Here is a 17,927-nt window from a genome sequence, read left to right on the forward strand (position 1 = left end):
AATTACATCTTTGTGAATGGGACCATGAAATCTCACTGTCAGGTGTCTTTCTGAGAGACTTCACGATAGTGCTGAAATGGAGAGCAGAGAATGTCCATTCATAAAACTGGGTGAGCCTGTTTAACGCACCCAGGAATCTGGTTATCAGATGGGCTGCTTCCTTGAGTTATGACCTGACGCTCCCATGCCTCAGTCCCGCAACAAAAGAAAGTTCAAATGGTTCAATGGTGATCTTGGCACGTTCTTCAATGGCTGGGATATCTGGGGTGCCGTTATCAGATTTAATTTGTAAATCCAAAGGGGTCTTTGTTTCCGCTAAAGAGATCTACTGGGCTTTGGCCCAAACTGAATTCCAAGGCTAGCTTCCTTGTCTCTTAATATCACCTGTAACAAGCTATTGCTTTTACCCATAGATACAGATATTTAAAATAACATTTCTAAATTTAAACATTAGAGGAAACCTTAAAGAGCCTCCAATACAGTACAAGCACATATACATATAAACAAGAGTATCCTAAATTAACAGTAACCAAAACTTAAATACTGGAAAACCTAGCTAGAGCATAATCCTAAACATTAGGCAAATAATAAATCCAACACTGAGGGGGCTTACATTAAATCTTAGAAGGGATAAAACAAGAGGGAAAATCATGTAAAACAGTCACACACACACACACACACACACATACACACACGTACTTTCCAGGCCTTATGGAGACTTTTGAACAACACTGGTCTCTTTGCTCTGATCCTTAGCCAGTGTAATCCGGTGGCAGGCTCAAGAAAATATTTTTCCTATTTTCCTGGCAGTAACAGGAAGATGCAGGGATGCTTCAGTATTTGGTAAAAACTGTATGGTAAAAATGACTTCTACTTTACATTTTTTTGTCCAAATTTTAGAATGTCCCCATCGCCATGGTGATGTCACTTTTAGTGCATGTCAGGAGGGATGCTCCCAGTAAGTCCTTTCTCCAGCCCAAAGCTGTAGGAGGGAAACCCTGAATCCAGCATGAATATAATCTATCAACAAACTCTTAGAGGTATTTTGCAAAGTATTTTAAACTAGACTTGTTCTTAAATGCTATTTTATGATAATTTTATTTCCTAATAATCTTGAAAATCCACTTCGTATATTTTTTTAAAGCAATTCCGGATAATATTACCATTTTAGTAGGAAGGACTTACACTGATTCTGTCTTCTCTGTCATCAATTCGAATTTTGTCTTTTTTCCAGTAGATAGAGGGCTCAGGATGTCCACGAGGAGGCTGGCATTCTAAAATGGCTGGTTCACCTGCAGCTACAACAACATCGGTGGGGTTTTGGCGAAAATCATCCCGGAGCACTGATATGCAAAAATATGAACATAAAAACAAATATAAAATATATGGAGAAACATATAGAGAGAAACCTATGTATATATAAAGTTTTTTTGGTAGTTATTCAATATTCAAGAATGTAATATACCCAGAACCATGTACTACGGCAAGAAATAAATATGACCTTCATAGGTGACCTTTAGTTATCATATAAAGACAGGCTAGATACTTTCCACCTTTATTCTATAAATGCACCTGCTAAGTGGTATCAGGTTAGTGTGACATTCTGGAAAGAAAAATCTTCATATCTGACATAGAGCTCCTTTCTTTAAGGAAATTAGCTTGCTGGATCTTACTTGTAACCTTTGGAAAATCTGGTGTGCCAGGCTGCAAACTGGCACCTATCTATTAGAAGAAGAAGAAGAAGAAGAAGAGTTTGGATTTATATCCCCCCTTTCTCTCCTGCAGGAGACTCAAAGGGGCTTACAATCTCCTTGCCCTTCCCCCCTCACAACAAACACCCTGTGAGGTAGGTGGGGCTGAGAGAGCTCCAAGAAGCTGTGACTAGCCCAAGGTTACCCAGCTGGCATGTGTGGGAGTGTACAGGCTAATCTGAATTCCCCAGATAAGCCTCCACAGCTCAGGTGGCAGAGCTGGGAATCAAACCCGGTTCCTCCAGAGTAGATACACGAGCTCTTAACCTCCTACACCACTGCTGCTCACAGGAGGAATTGCAGGAGGAATTGCACACATTTATGGCATTTTACTCTTTACAGTAGCAAGATTGTTATGACTTTTCACGCTCAGCTGTTTTAAAGGGTGCCAGGATGTTAGGCACACATGGAAACTGTTCATTCCCTGTTAGTACTCTTGAACCCATTATTAGGCATTCTGAGAGAAACCAAACTGGGGGGAGTGGGAGGGAACATTGGTCATCCTTCAGAAACTTGATCAAGCAATGAATACTAGCTACTTATATACATTATATCACAAGAAGGGGGGGGGGGATGAGGCTTTTGTGTACAGAAATAATAGCCACTCACTATTTTTGTATTTGTGTCCCAGTCTCAAAGTTAACTGGCACTCTTACCAACTGGCACTCTTACCAACACAAGGCTTAAAATAGCTCCAAAAATTAATGACTGAAATTCAGGGCATCTTGTAGTTCAGCTGTGTAAGAGCCTCATTACTGCTTTAATACAGATCTCACCTTTAATGGGGAAGAACCCTCTGAGGAAGAAAAAAAGGCTGCATCGTACTAAAGGAGCAGTCAGGAATAGTTCAGCAAAAATGTTCACTCTCAGCTTATAAGGAGATTTAATTTACTGCTTCTGCTGTTAATAAAATGTGCTTCATTTTAACATTTTGAACTGCACATTTCCTGTTTCCGTGTGATACATGCAAGGATAAAATTTATATGCACAAGGATTAGGGACTGAATGGGCTGAGGTGAGCATGCATATAAATCTGGCTCTCAGCTACAGATATGGGCTTCAGCTTATTGTTTAACATTTTCAAGACACAGGTAAATCCTAAGAGGGGAGGAAACTAATTAAAGGTTAATTTATTTTCAAAAAAAGAAGGATCCTTCGATGTATGTCATGACTAGCCTTAGAAAATAAGGAAACTGGCGGATTCCAAGGACTCTCCTTTGTCTGAGGGAGCACATACGATAAGGAGAATGGTAACCTTTAACTCCCTTTTTTTCCAACAAACATCTTGCCAAAAGATCAACCCTCAAAAGGTATTTTGGACTAACTATTCATAGACAACAGACAGGCATTAATTCACAGATAAACAAAAGGGAGTAAATCTTTGGGGAAGAGTTTATTCTGAAAAAAAAGGAAATTATCGGATAAAAGAAAGGAAACATATTGTGTTTGTTAGTGGGCAGCATGTCAGGTTCACATATACTTTTAGCAGTGATATTCAGTGACTGGGATGTCACACATGGCTGTTTTCCAGGCTTCTCATGGCTCCTGTGCAATGTGACACCTTTTCTATGTTCCAGAAAAATTAGCATTGTTCAAAAACGTTTGCTGTTGGTCGGTGATTCTCACCTCCAAACAGTTTCTGTTAGAGGGCAGGTAAGCTGTGAGTCTCCCTCACAGGCCTCTGAGGGCCAGTCCTCTCCAACTGTCGCCTCCTTCACTTCAGTCTGTGAAATTATGTGCTTTCAGCTCAGCAGGGGGCAACTGTTTGAAGGACAGCAAGCTAGCCATCTTGTGAGAGTGTGCCTCCTACTGAGGGGAAGCTCTTCCTTTCATACCAGATTAGGTATGCCAACTTTGGGTCAGAAAATTTCTGGAGATTTGGGGGTGCAAGATTGGGGGTTCAGGGAGGGACCTTTACCTGGTACAATGCCAAACAGGCAACCCTCCAAAGCAGCCATTTGTTCCAGGGAAACTGATTTCTGTTATTTCAGTTCTCCAGGTTCCACCCGGAGGCCGGCAACCCTACTCCAAATTCACAAGAGCTGGCTAAGACTTTACAGTGGTGAAAAGAGACCATTTTACATGTGCAAAGATACTTTAGTAATTTAATAACATAGTTGCATACAATATTAATAGTTATATTTTTGTATTTCAGTTATGTCTTATATTGGGGCATATAGTGGCTCTCTTGGCTACTGGTCATTGCAAAAGTGGCTCTCCATGAGAGCACCACTGATCTATAGCATAAAAGTAAGAAATACAGTATTAGAAGGGCATTCCACACATGCAAAACCATGACTCAACTTTCAAATGTTTTCTTACTGTAGAATTTCTTAGTATGTTTGAGAAAGATTTTAAATACACAGATAGAAATTTATATATGTTAGGTATCTGCATAACACAACAACAACAACAACAACAACAACAAACCCAGACAGTTTAATTCAGAAACTGCACCCCTGCTTGGACACTAGCACCCACTTGGGATAGTTTTCTTTAGCCAAGATTTCCCAAACCAAAAATATTCCTGTCTATATCTTTTGAGATTTCTTTTTACTTCCACGGAAAATTTTCAGCAGAATTTACTAACCACAGACTAAGGGCAACCTATCCCCAAGTTGTCTATATGCACATGGACTAGGTCAGTGGTGGCGAACCTATGGTACGGGTGCCAGAGGTGGCACTCAGAGCCCTCTCTGTGGGCACGTGCAAACAGAGTCGCCCCCAACCCCAACCCCCCACACATCTAGGCTGGCCTGGGCCACTGGACTCGATTATTAGCATTAAACCTAAGACCTAGTTTTGGGGAAGCAGTGTAGGAAACCCTGTTAAGTGGTGTTAAACCCCACTGATTTTCATGCGAAGAACTAAAGCATAATCCTTTACCTAGGAGCAAGCTTGGTTGCTGGCAATGGGGCTTGCTTCTGAGTAAACCTTCCTAGGGTCATGATTCACCAGTTGGAAGAGTTGCACGGCTGCTTCAAAGCAGAGCCACCGACTACCACGAAGCTTACTCCTGAGTAACGCACACCTTGGAGCCAGCTGTTTTTTTCTAAACTAAAACCTCAGTATTCACGTTAAATTGCCGTGTTGGCACTCTGCGATAAACAAGTGGGTTTTGGGTTACAATTTGGGCATTCGGTCTCGAAAAGGTTCGCCATCACTGGACTAGGTCCATCTATACATATGCACTAGGATTTTCCGTTCTCATTCCTCTCAGAAGAAATCCTCTTCTGACTGAACAAAAAGCCTTCTATCTTATCCCCTTCAGTGTATCTCCACAGAGAATATCGATATCAAGAGTGTTTCTTTTGTTAGACTGATAACTTGGGCACTCAAATCAGACCAGCTTTGCCTGACTGACTTTTCCCCTCACAGGGTGAACTGTAAAGCTTTCACCAAGAGAACAGAGCAGTTCTTTCCACATCTGCCTCTCAAGATCTCTATTTACTAACCCCCTTTCTGTTCCAATCCAGCACTAACTAACTGGCACTCCTTTTGATTTAAGCAGCATTTGGGGCACTTTCACACATGCTGAATAATGCACTTTCAATCCATTTTGCAGCTGGTTTTTAGAGAAGAAGAGTTTGGATTTATATGCCCCCTTCCATTCCCGTAAGGAGACTTAAAGGGGCTTACAATCTCTTTTCCCTCTCTCTGCCCACAACAAACACTCTGTGAGCCACATGGGTGAGGCTGAGAGAGCTCTAAAGAACTGTGACTAGCCCAAGGTCACCCAGCTGGTATGTGTTGAAGTGTACAACCTAATCTAGTTCACCAGATAAGCCTCCACAACTCAAGTGGCAGAGCGGGGACTCAAAACCGGTTCTCCAAATTAGTGAACCTGCTCTTAACTATTACACCATGCTGGTTCTTTGTGAAATGGCACCACATGCAAACGATTGCAAAACGGCACTGAAAGTAGATAAAATGAATTTTTCAGCAAGTGGGAATTTACTGATGCTCCAGAAGAAAGTTGAAGATCATAAAATAATTTCAGTGTTAACTCAACCGTTGTGACACATAATTACTATAGATTTTGTACATTTTGGTCTCACAACTGGCACTCTATACTTCTATATTCTATGTGACTACAACTCTTCCTGCACTTTCAGAACTGTGAGACTTTCAATTGCAGACTGATGAAATGCTGAACATGAGGTCATTGTTCAATAAACATTTAATAATTTGGCTTGTATCAAAATTGATGACCTATAATGGTCATTTGAAAGAATCAATGTGTACCAGCAATCTGAAAATAAACCTAGAACACAAAGGGAGGCATGACAAGTTAGAACCTAATTTATAAGTGAGGCAGAAAGTTAAGTGTTTGCAAATAAAAGTTAGAATCGTATTGCCATAATGATAACTGAGAGGACTGCATGGTAAACGTCAGTGGCAGTGACATACAATTATTTTAGATTTCCTTATGTACAGGACTGATCAAAAGGATTTATACACTACATGATCCTACACAGAGTTACACCCTACTAAGCCCATTGACTTCAGTGGATTCAGAAGTTTCAGTGTTTTCAGTGTTTCAGTGGATTCAGTGTTTATGATTACACTGATAGTGTGACTACAACATACAATGAAAAGTCCAGATAAAAATATGAATGCCTGCATTACTGATCAAACACCACAGATGCTTCTGAACTACCATAGCATGCAAGTTTTACACTGTAACTGGGAAAGTATTGACAAGATTAATAGCGCAATAGAGTAGAATGATAAACACTTGCAGCTAAAACACCTGCTGCAGGGTGAATAAAGTCCTGCTACCAAGGCAACTTTTCACTAGCACCTGCCAATTTAGGCCCAAATCCAGATCCAGGTCAAACTCATGTCTATAAACTCTAGAAATTCTATAGAAAATGAATTAGTTTCTTCCTCCACTGCCCTGACGACTTGTTCAAAAGGAGACAGTTTTTAACGGGCAAGCGAATAAAAGGGGTCAAAATTAGTCTAATTTATAGATCCACTGCTTAATCCTTCTTTATGCTATAAAAACTCAGGCCTCAAGAAAAGGAGAAAAATATTTTAATAGGATTTACATTTACATGATGATTACAAATAACCATCTGTCTGCTCCTAGTTTTTCAATCTGGTCCATGTCCCTTGAGCCCCTTGCCTATGGTCAAAGCAGCTAAACTGGAAGGAAGCAATATGGGTCTGTCAGGAGGCTTGGAATAATATGAATTATTTTTTATGGTGCCTGGTTTCTCCTTCATCTACACAATGATACTGCATAGATGTAAAAATAAACCCATATGCACAAATATTAAAACGTACATGTGTTTCTGTATGTATACATCAGCAAACAAAGGCCAGTATTTCAAATAAAATATGCAGTCTTCTCTCATTACTGTGTTCAGAATAAAAATAAATCTACATCTACTGTAGCTAGAGGGCATATAACAGACATCATCTCAGCATTAATATGGTGCTGTTCAAACCTAATTTGAGGAGTTGGCTCTCCCATTTTGTGAACTGTACTTTTTAATACATTAAAACACAGACGTTGCCTCTAGATAGGTTGCTACTTCTGCTGCCATATTCCCAGTTCAACAATTTCTTTTCAGAAAAATCACCATGTTGCCAATTCACTTTTCAGAGTATACTACTTATTGTCTCTCACTTCGGCAAAAGAAAGGCTAGGAACAGGGTCTTCACAAATAGATTCTAAAGATGCCATGTAGAAAAGTAGCATTGTCAGGTACCCCTTGGCAACTGGCAGGAGTGGGAAAAGCTTCCCAAAAGGAAAAAGTAGGTTGAGGCATGCACCATTGGAAACACAATGATGTTACTTCTGATAACAACAATAATATCTCTTCAAAATCCATCATTGTTCACATTCATTTCGAACTTTCATGTTTCATTAAGTCCAGTTTCCTATAATTATTCAGTGATATTTTACAAAATGTACTTGTGGGGTATTTTTAACTGGAAGTACCAATAGAAGTGGCAGAGCTTGGATTCTATATATTCTGGTTTAAGGTACAACATTTGGCCAGCCATGGTAATAGGTATAGAATTATTCTGACTCTTAAATGATGCAATGTCTTTTATCTTGTACAGCTCTGCACATATACATAAGTGAGAGTATGCATAATAAATACTAGTCCTATTATACCCGTCATTGTCTGGGACTAAAATAGCAACCACATGATGAGATTTGTCTTCTAACCTTCAGCTCTTTGAAATTATTTTGTTAATAAAATCAGTAAGAACTTCAGCTCTGATTAAACACTACGAGAATCTTCCATAGATTAGCAGAGCCTTGCCCATTAACTGCTCCATTCTCCTGAACATTTTTCTTCTTGAGCTTTAACAGGTGTTGCTGCCATTAGTTACAACAACTGGGAGTAGACCTGTGAAATCTTTCATCAATAGTTAGAGGTATCAAACTCATTTGTGATGAGAACCAGATATAACATAAAACATTATATGTTATATCATCAAACTCATTGGTGATGAGAACCAGATATAACATAAAATGTGACTTGGTCATAAAATGTGATTTGGTCATAAAATTTATAACATAAAATGTGACTCTCTCTTTCCCTGCATGTGTGTGTGGCTGCCTTGGCTTGCAAACCCCTAGCAGGCTCCCCAGCTCAGACTGGGACTGGTGGGGAATGGTTATCAATCCTGTGAGGAACCCTCATTCCCCCACTCTGGCTCATAGGCCTAATAAGCCCTCTCAAGGGGCCAGTTCCAGGTCCTGGGCTGCATGTTTGAGACCCCTGAATTAAGTAACTTAAGGAAACCTTTTCTCTTACACAAAGACTTTTGGTATTATGCTGTCTTGTGACTGTCTACCTTGATAAGGAGTGACTGAAAAAAGCACATCTTGTACATGATCTTAAGAATCACTGTGGTCAACCAAATGCAAACTGGCATTTTCATGTTTTCTTAAAAGATTTTCTTTGACAAGTAGATGACATAGGGAGTGAGCAATGTCCAAAAAGTAAAATATTTGAGTAAACTAGGATATTGCAAAGCTATGACTTATCTACACTGTACTGAAGCCCAAATAACCTTATCTCCACCTTGTTTTCAGCCCCTAATGCATTCTGATTGCTGCAGTTAGAATTCAGCAATTTCATTACTCAATGACCATAAATCTTCAAAGGTGTTCTGACAGCCAAGAAAAGGATGGGAAGCAATAAGCATTTTAAACCACCTTTGAAAATGTAAATTCCCTAAAGACCAAACTGATTACATAAATTAGGCATGTATCAGTGGAGCGTCTGAAATTATACAAATTTTTTCCCCAACCTCATTTTTTTTCTGACATACAGTGAAAACAACAGATAAGCTAATGTTTTCACATGTGTGTGTTTAGAGAGAGTACAGATTCCTCAATGATTTGCAAGAAAGAATATTTTGCTATGGTTTTATAACATGAAATATGTTTGTACTTCAAATATGTTACTAATGTTCATACTAAATCAATTTCAGTTACTACATTAAACAAGATGGCATGGCTATTTAATAACTTTTTTTCACTGAAGACCTTTTATGTGCTAGGTAGCTGTAGGTAAGTGTAATAAGCTGTATCTTAGATATTGCATATAAACTATTTACTAATGTGAATATACAAGCAGGACCTTCAAGATTAACCAAGAAAATTTCTTCCTTTTTGTCACCCCACTTGCTACAATGCCAATTTGCCAGCCAACCTGTCTTCTTGCAGAATGGATGCCAACTGGCTCAAGTGGCAGGGCTAGCAGGTTCCAGCTCCCCCTCCTTTCTCCATGTACAATGCTTCCCATTGCCTGATGTAGCAACTTCTTAAGCGGTACCAACTCTTTGTCCCACCCACCTGCCTAGCACACCAGGTTATGACTCTTTTTATCTGCCTGGCATGGTCAGCAGTGGCCATATTAAACAGATCAGCAAATATTAAACAGATCAGTCAAAACAATACTAGAAAATCTGAGGCCAGCCAAGCCTAAGAAGCATGGACTGTATATATAGAGACACAAGGCAATTAACTAATTGGTATATGCAATTAATTCGAGTATAAAGTCAATAGATAAGTCATACACCATTCATAAAGATATATTGTGATTATATTATAAGTAGTATGCTACTGGATATAAATGTAATAACAAAACATACAATGAGGGCACTTAGGCAACCTAAGAAGCGTAATGGGACTGTACTTAGTAACAAATTCTCATAAACATTGTATAAGATCTCATAAACATTGTACATAAGGCAAGAAACCTGTAACATTCATATTGCGTTCCAATAAATTGAAAGAGTCAGTATCACCAATGTTCAATGAGTCAAAAATATTAAAGCGAATCGTGGTAGTAGACAGCAGCTGGAAAAAAAGAGGAAGTGTTTGGATTTATTCACTATTTTTCTTACCATACGGACTCTTAAAGTGGTTTACAAAATCCTTCCCTTTCTCTCCCCACAAAAAACACCCTGTGAAATTGGTGGGGCTAATAGAGTTCTAAGAGAACTGTGACTGGCCCAAGATCACCCAGCAGGTTTCATGTGTAGGAATGGTGAAATCAAACCTGACTCTCCAGGTTAGAGTCCACTGCTCTTAACCACTAAACCAAACTGGGAGACCAAACATGAGATGGCCTTCAGTTTGGAACTCATTAATTCTTTGGAAGTCATTAATTCATAAGGTCACCATAACTTGGAGGTGACTTCACACATACACACACTGGAAGGAAAACTTTTTCTCTGAAAATATTCCTAACAGTAGAAATGTACCACTGGATCCAATTCATAAATTCAAACAGGTTAAATGTTAACAAAAGAAGATAGTAATATTCTGATGCCCTTGCATTGTGACCACCTGCAATGGCACTTACCAGCAGATGAATGGCCACACATGAACTTATCCCACCCATTCCACACTCTCACCCCATCATATGCCAGTCCTTTGTAGGCTAGGACTGGAGCCTCGCCACCATAGCTGTTGTCCCTGCATTGCTCCAGCGGGAAAAGGGGCTCTGGTCCACAGCAAGTGGTAGTTGTGCCAGTGGAGGACGCTGTGCTGGGGCTGTGCTGCAGCCATGGCTCCCATGCCTCTCCTCTGCACCACTGCATGTGTCCTTGCACAGGCGTAAATGCTGCTTGCATCACTACAAGTGGCATTTACACTGATGCTGGGGTCACACTGCTTTCAATGCAGGTGCAATTACAATTTTAGTACAATTGAAATAATTTTTTAATGAATTATTTTAAAACTGGCAACAAATTCAAGTTACATGGAACTACATCAGCTATTTCTATGGAATTTTTCATATTCACAAGAATAGAGAAAAGTAAATGATGTTTAAATAAGAGAAATTACAGTATCTATGGAGGAATGTTGGATAATTCTCATCTGGTGAGACCACATATATGGATTACTTAATTATAGCTTTACATTTGGCATTTCATAGCATGCTACTAGAGGCTTAAGTATAACTTTCAAAAAGAACATTCTCATGCTCAAGCGGAAGCAAAATTTTGCAAGGTCACATGAAATCCTAGGGCTAAGAAGTATTCAAACAAGAAACACCTGTCACACAAACCTTTCACATGAATACATGAATCTGACATGCCATAAAGTTGAGATTTTATCTGTGAATAGGCTATATCATCATGTCAAAGGATTTGTACTGGACTTACTCGTTTTTTCATAAAATGTATCTGTTTACTTGGTTCAGCACTGCAAATAAGTTATGAACTGTATGAATGTTACTTTTTCTCAGACCACTTAAGTTTGTTGAATAGGACAGAAATTTACTATGTTGCATAAACACCTTTCAAGAAGTCTGCAAGAGCATTCAGGACTGCATTGTGACACATAGTTCTATCATATTTAATAAAGCTGCCAACTCAGCATATACACATACCAGCAGTCCTTCTGTCCTGAATCAACTTTTTTTTCCTAATCCAGGATATAGTTTAGAACAATAGTCTACCAAACACTTCTGGAAACTCTAGAAGCAGTCAATGAAGTCAACTGTTCCTCTTGGAGTTGCACTTAAAAACAACAACAACAACAACAACTATTTTCAGAAGTTTGCTGGCTCTGAACATAGATGTTTCATATGCCAAAATGAATAATAGTTGTTGAGAGACCTATCTGGGGCTGTCATAACTCTTCTATGGGGAGAAGCTTCCTGCTAGCAGCCAGAGTTGTTCACTGACATTCCAAGTGGCGGCAGATTTTTTTTTAATGTTGGTGATGGCCATGCCCTTACGTTCATTTCCATGGAAATTAAGATTTTCTTTCCCAATATGCAACAGTTTATACTTATACTGACCTTCATTTGTCATTTTGTTGTCCATTAATTGAGTATAAACATTTAAGATCTTGGATGATACTTGTGTATATAGTTCTTAGTTATAGTAATAGTTATAGTAAAACAAAAAAGAATACATTGCTTTATTAAAATATACTGAAGAGCAACAGTAAATAAATCCATGTGTCAGGTCAACGTAATAACGTTATTGCATCTATTAGTAAGCATAGATATGCTAGTGGGCTCTTAACTGAGGGACTTCATAAAATGAATAATATTCCATCTCAAACAATATAATTAACTCTTAATGAACCTTTCCCTTTTCCCAGTAAATTCAATTTAGTGTAATCCTCAGGTTTATGGTAATGTTGAGCTCATTAAAATGTTACTTAAAACTCATTAAAATGCACACTGAGAGGTAACAGCTTCATTACAGTAATATATGGCAAAAGGAAAAAAAAGAATGCTTTATTATCATTTAATTGTTTCCAAACCTGAATATATTTGCATAGTGATAAGGTTCACAGGATACTTTAGATGGTACTCAATAATTAAGCAGCTCAGTAATTAAAAATGCATTTCTAAAAATAATTTTATGTTATTGCCTACTCCTGGTTGTTTTTCTAATTAGAAAAGGTAGCCATATCAATCCAGCTCATGAAATTGGGTGGAAATGATACACCAATGGAGGAGATTAAATTATTTTAGGTTCAGACAGTGTTCACTTTTGCTCTGAGAGTTTTATATTTACAATTCTCCATAAAGAATAATTAAATGTTGGATAAACATGATATAATAAGACTTATTTTATTAATTTTCCTCTGCCCCTTCCACAAGAAAGCTCAAAGGAACTTACGGACAATTGAACAAATATATAAACAATAATCACATACTAAAATTACTGTTAAAAATATAACCTTGTAATTTTCTGAATTAAAATAGCCAAGCTTTAATCATATCATGTTAGTATATGTTCACTAATGTGAAGAGATATTTATTTTTCACACCATAAGATTTTGTGCCAGATGTTGTTATGCTCTTTCACCCACTAGAGTAGCACCCTAGGCAATTTGCAAAGCAACTCTCTAATGCTGACTCATACTGTAAAAAGAGCAATGCAATGGCCAGTTTGCTTAAACCAAATAAAGCATTTGGCGGCACTGCATGAACACCTGACAAAGCATTCTTTAATGCAAGTTGCAATGCTGCTTTGCCTACTCTGGGCTTATTTTCACATTACACTTTTCACAATTCTGGACATGGTATTCCTTGACACGCCTTATAGGTCTGAAAACATCCCTGTCAATTGCACAGCACTATACACAGGTTCACACAAATAATGTAATTTGAAATCAGTTATACCACAAGACTTTTATTCTTACAGAATGTAAAATCCTGAGTAGTCTCACCATATGGCGTTTTTCCAAACTGTCTAAAACTCAAGTCTCTGTTCTTATAAATTAACGAAAGAGTATTTTGGTGTGGAATGTTACATACTTGAAAATCGTGGTTCTCTTTTTTCCACTCCACTCAGTTGGGACCTCACTTTTACACTGCACACTCAGATGTTTGCAAACGTTTGACAGTTTGTATTTGTAGGAAGCCATTTACCTGCTCTGGGTGGGAAACTACCTACTACCAATCTCAATTGCCTCTTGTGATATGTCTCTTGAAGGTCATTGCAATCAGCCAACAACATCTTTTGGTGATCCCTGGCCTAGGGGAAGTTCAGCTTGCCTCAACCAGAGCCAGGGCTTTTTCAGTCCTAGCCCCTACCTGGAAGAGACCAAAGCCCCTGCTGGATCCCGTTTTTATCAAATTGAATAATATAATAATAATAATAGCAGATGGGACCCATGTATTAAACTAGAATAAGAACCTGTCCTTGCTGATTTTAAAATAATGATACTTTTTAATATGTGGTTTTAAAGTATTTATTGTTGTATTTTTATTGGTTACTGTAAACTGCCTTTGGCCTTCCAGGGAAAGACCGTAATTTTAAATATAAATAAATAAATAAACCTCTTTAAATTTACCAAAATAAATAAAAGAACTACAGCTATGGTTTCCTTTATTATTTGTTTCATTCTTCAATTAAATTTCCCATCCACTCAATCCCAACTGAAATCAATTACCAATCACTAGTGGATAAAAGCAGCCAAGTAGACCAACACAAGGCTCTTTGTTTGCAGGTGTAAAACACAAGAAATGAAGCAGGAACAGGAAATGTACGGGCCATGTTGTTGCAAGTTTTGTTTCACTAGGTGCTGCAGTTAAGAGAGAAGAAATGGGCTGTTGTTTTTAATTACAGCTGTTTATTTGCCATAACATTTTTAAAGAGTTCATAACTTACAGGTTGTGGAAGCTGGAATGTCTCCCTTCTTCAAAATAAGTAACTTGAAAAAAAAACCTTCCCAAAAGGGAAGACAGAGAATATAATTTACTACAAAACAGGTATCATTTCTAGACTTACCTGAAGTGTATTCTTGGAATGACTGATGATAATGATAATGTGATGTCAAATTGCAACAAACTTATGGTGACGCCTAGAAGGTTTGCAAAGCAAGAGAGTTGATGGAGATGGTTTACCATTACCTTCCTCTGCATGGCAGCCCTCATCTTTCTTAGTGATCTCCCATCCAGTTTTTAACCATGGCTGACCCTGCTTGGCTTCCAGTCTCTGACAAGCTTGAGCTTTTCAGGCTCAAATTCCTGAGATTCTAGCAATTCAGAATTCTACTAGAATGTCAGTCACCGGATTCTTAATATTCATTTGTTAATGCAAGGATTTCAGGCATCTGGATTTGATGCCATGGAGAGAGAGAAGAGAAGGTGGTAACAACATCAGATGTTACAAATTCGACCACCAGATGAAATGTAGGGGATGGCACTTCAATGGCTAACCCCCCTCCCCAAGGCCCACTGGAATAATTCTGTCTTACAGGCCCTGTGGAATTGTGCAAGGTCCCGCAGGGCACGGGCAGATGGTGGCAAGAAGTTCCACCAGGCCCTGAAGGCCCTGGCCAGGGTGGACACCAGTCGTATTATGGAGGGGCCTGGGACCACCAATAGGTTGGCCTCTGCCAAATGCAGAGGCCAGGTGGGGACATAGGAGAACAAATGAAACAAATTTGCCAGTGGTTATGGTTCAAGGAATGATTTAAATTTACCATCTAACTTGAGCAGCAGGGGTGGGAGGTATGGATAACTATCTAGGCTAGGCATGCTTCAAAGGAATAAAAAATGGCTATATAGCTTCTTTTCCATAGTACCTTGGGTAAAACAAAAACAAAAAACCCAGGTTCCATTTCATACACAGCTGCAACATCTAAGTAAATAACTAAATCCCAGCTACTCCAGAGATTATGAGATACACACTACAAATTGAACTAAATCCCTGCTTTAAGGGAATGAGAACATAAGTTGTAACATTTCTGCTGGCAGTTTAACATAGGCAGCGGGGGGAAGGAACTTCCATGCAATCAGTGATAAATGTGACTAGGCTCAGAAGGCTCATACTTTCCAAATATAAGAATGTGATACCCTTTCCCTGTTCCTTTCCTTCCCTTCCCTTTCCCTTCCTTCCTTGCTCCAACAACCAGATCAAAACTAATGTAGGATGTATGTGTCTCAGACCACACACAGTAATAAAAGACTCCCTTCACCATCATGAAGCAGATCATAAGGGCACTTAATATTTAATGCTATGCCTACCCACTCCCTGAAAAGTGGGAGTCTACAGTATGCTCACAGAATTTTCTGCTGCTGGTCTGACTCTCCCATTTCTCCAACACTCACTCACTATCAGCCAATGCAAAGAGTGGGTGCAGTGGCAGTAGTGGTTCCTAATTTACTAGAAACATAGACATGACCAAAGGTACCAGTTCCTTGTATAACTCAGGGTACAATTTAGAAACATTTTTTTAAAATTACTGAACAGAATAGAAAGTTTAAACAAATACAATGGCATAACGTTATGGATAAATATTATGATTATAAATTATTTTATGGCTTTGGTAAATATGTGTTTCAGAATATTTATATTTCTATACCCTTTTATACTAAAAGTTATAAGTGCAGTCTGTAGTGGTGTAATGGAAGAGAAATTAGCGTGCTTCTGCAGCAGAAAATAGTCTAGAACAACTATGAACCTGGCTTGGTGTTTAGAATGGGCAAATGGGGGAATTGGAAGGCTGTTGTTGGGCCTGGTGGAGGACAGCTTGCTACCACTATCCCAACAGGCCCAGCTTGGTGTTTGGGGTGGGGGGAGAATGGGGAGGTTGTTTGTAAACACCAAGCCAGGTCTGCTGGCCACACTGCCCTCTTGTAATGCAACCCTGATGTGGTTGTGCCTGTAAAGAGCCCAGCTGATGGCTGGCGCAAAGCAAGCCTCCCTCGTTCCTGTCGCTTGGCTCTCCATTAATAGCCCAAGCAGGCAGGAGCTCAGTGGTCTGATTTGCAGCAACAGCAGCCCCAGCCACTGGAGGATGCACCTGCACTCACCCAGGCCTTGGCTCTAGCCTGCCCGTCCACTCTGCAGCTTCTGCTTGCCTCACCAGCTTCCTCCAGCTCTGGGCATGTCAGTGACTCTCCCTGCCACTTGCCAAACTCCCTTTGCCTGCTCCCCTCTCCACTCCCTGTATCATTAGGTAGCCCACACATTACGAAAGCAACCCCTCCTTTCCCTTTTCTGGCTGAAAAGCCTTGCTCGAGGCTTTGCAAAAATGTCTCTCTAGGTGTTTTGGTCGGTGGGAGGGTGGATGGGAGAATGGAGAGACTGTTGCTGGGCACTAGGACCCAGTGGGAGTATTCTACAACAAGGAAAGGTCTAGGAATTGGTGGTGGATGAATTCACAATGGTACTTAGATTTTTTTGGTAGAAAGGAGTATAGTAGAACCTGAACTTTAGGAAAATAAATAAACAGTAGTTTCTCACCACATTGGTTTAACCAACTGTTATATTATACAATAAATTATCAAAATCTACTGCTTCATCTGTTTGTTTTTTTAAAAAACCCTGCATTATTCTCTTTTGGTTGAGGTTTTCATTTCTATAATCTTTCACATTTCATTTTCTGAGTCTTTTGAAAAGAAAACAAATAATGTGCTTCTCTTGCCAAGTAAATAATCTCTCATTTTATCTTTATCGCACATTCCTGTAGATAAGTTATGCCATTTTTTTTCATTTCACATTTTCCAATGTGAGATGCCTGGATATAAATAACTAGGTAGAAACAACATAATTGGAATAATAAGTATTAATGCTGAAAGTTTTCTCCATTGTATTTCCATGTATTCAATAAGCATGGTTAAACGAGATACCATAAATACAAACCAGAAGATAGATGATGTATTTGAAAACAAGTAATTACATATTATACTTACTAGCTTTTCCCTATGTAAGCACAACCAAAATTGAAAATCCAAGAACAAACCTTGTAAATAAATAGAGGACAAAACTATAGAGGACAACTAGAGCCTCCATTTTTAACTGATATGTATGGCAAGGAATCAGTACACACTGGAAGAAGACTTTGCTTCACGTTGTGCAATAGATAATAACTTTTTTCACATGGTTTGCAAGATTATATTCCCAAAATAGGTGACATTTAAAAATAAAATAAATATGTTGCATTTGGGATATACAACAGTTAGAATATACTCAGTTTTAAGAATCAATAAATATGACCAAGGAAATGAACCAGAAGAATCAAAACATATTCATGGATGCCTACTGCTGCTGTTTATATATATCAGAGTAAAGTTCTTGATTCATAGGCTGAGGGTAAATGTACATGAACAGGTAATAACTAATTAATGTGATGATAAATACTCTGTATGCAATTTCTACCACCTACCAGATGATGAAAAAAGCACAAAGTTAGTACTGTATATACTCACGTACAAG

General features: G+C 38.8%; 1 protein-coding gene across 12 annotated transcripts in view; it reads right to left on the minus strand.

Annotated features, from left to right (window-relative positions):
* ROBO2 (roundabout guidance receptor 2) overlaps window positions 1–17,927 on the minus strand; it is a 547,539-nt gene that overhangs the window by 189,859 nt on the left and 339,753 nt on the right. For all 12 annotated transcript variants that reach the window (XM_048494577.1, XM_048494572.1, XM_048494575.1 and 9 more), the window contains exon 3: window positions 1,186–1,343. In XM_048494577.1, coding sequence (XP_048350534.1) covers window positions 1,186–1,343 — 158 coding nt within the window. The remainder of the gene's footprint in view (window positions 1–1,185; window positions 1,344–17,927) is intronic.

Source organism: Sphaerodactylus townsendi, linkage group LG04, assembly GCF_021028975.2.
Source record: "Sphaerodactylus townsendi isolate TG3544 linkage group LG04, MPM_Stown_v2.3, whole genome shotgun sequence".
Taxonomy (NCBI): Eukaryota; Metazoa; Chordata; class Lepidosauria; order Squamata; family Sphaerodactylidae; genus Sphaerodactylus; species Sphaerodactylus townsendi.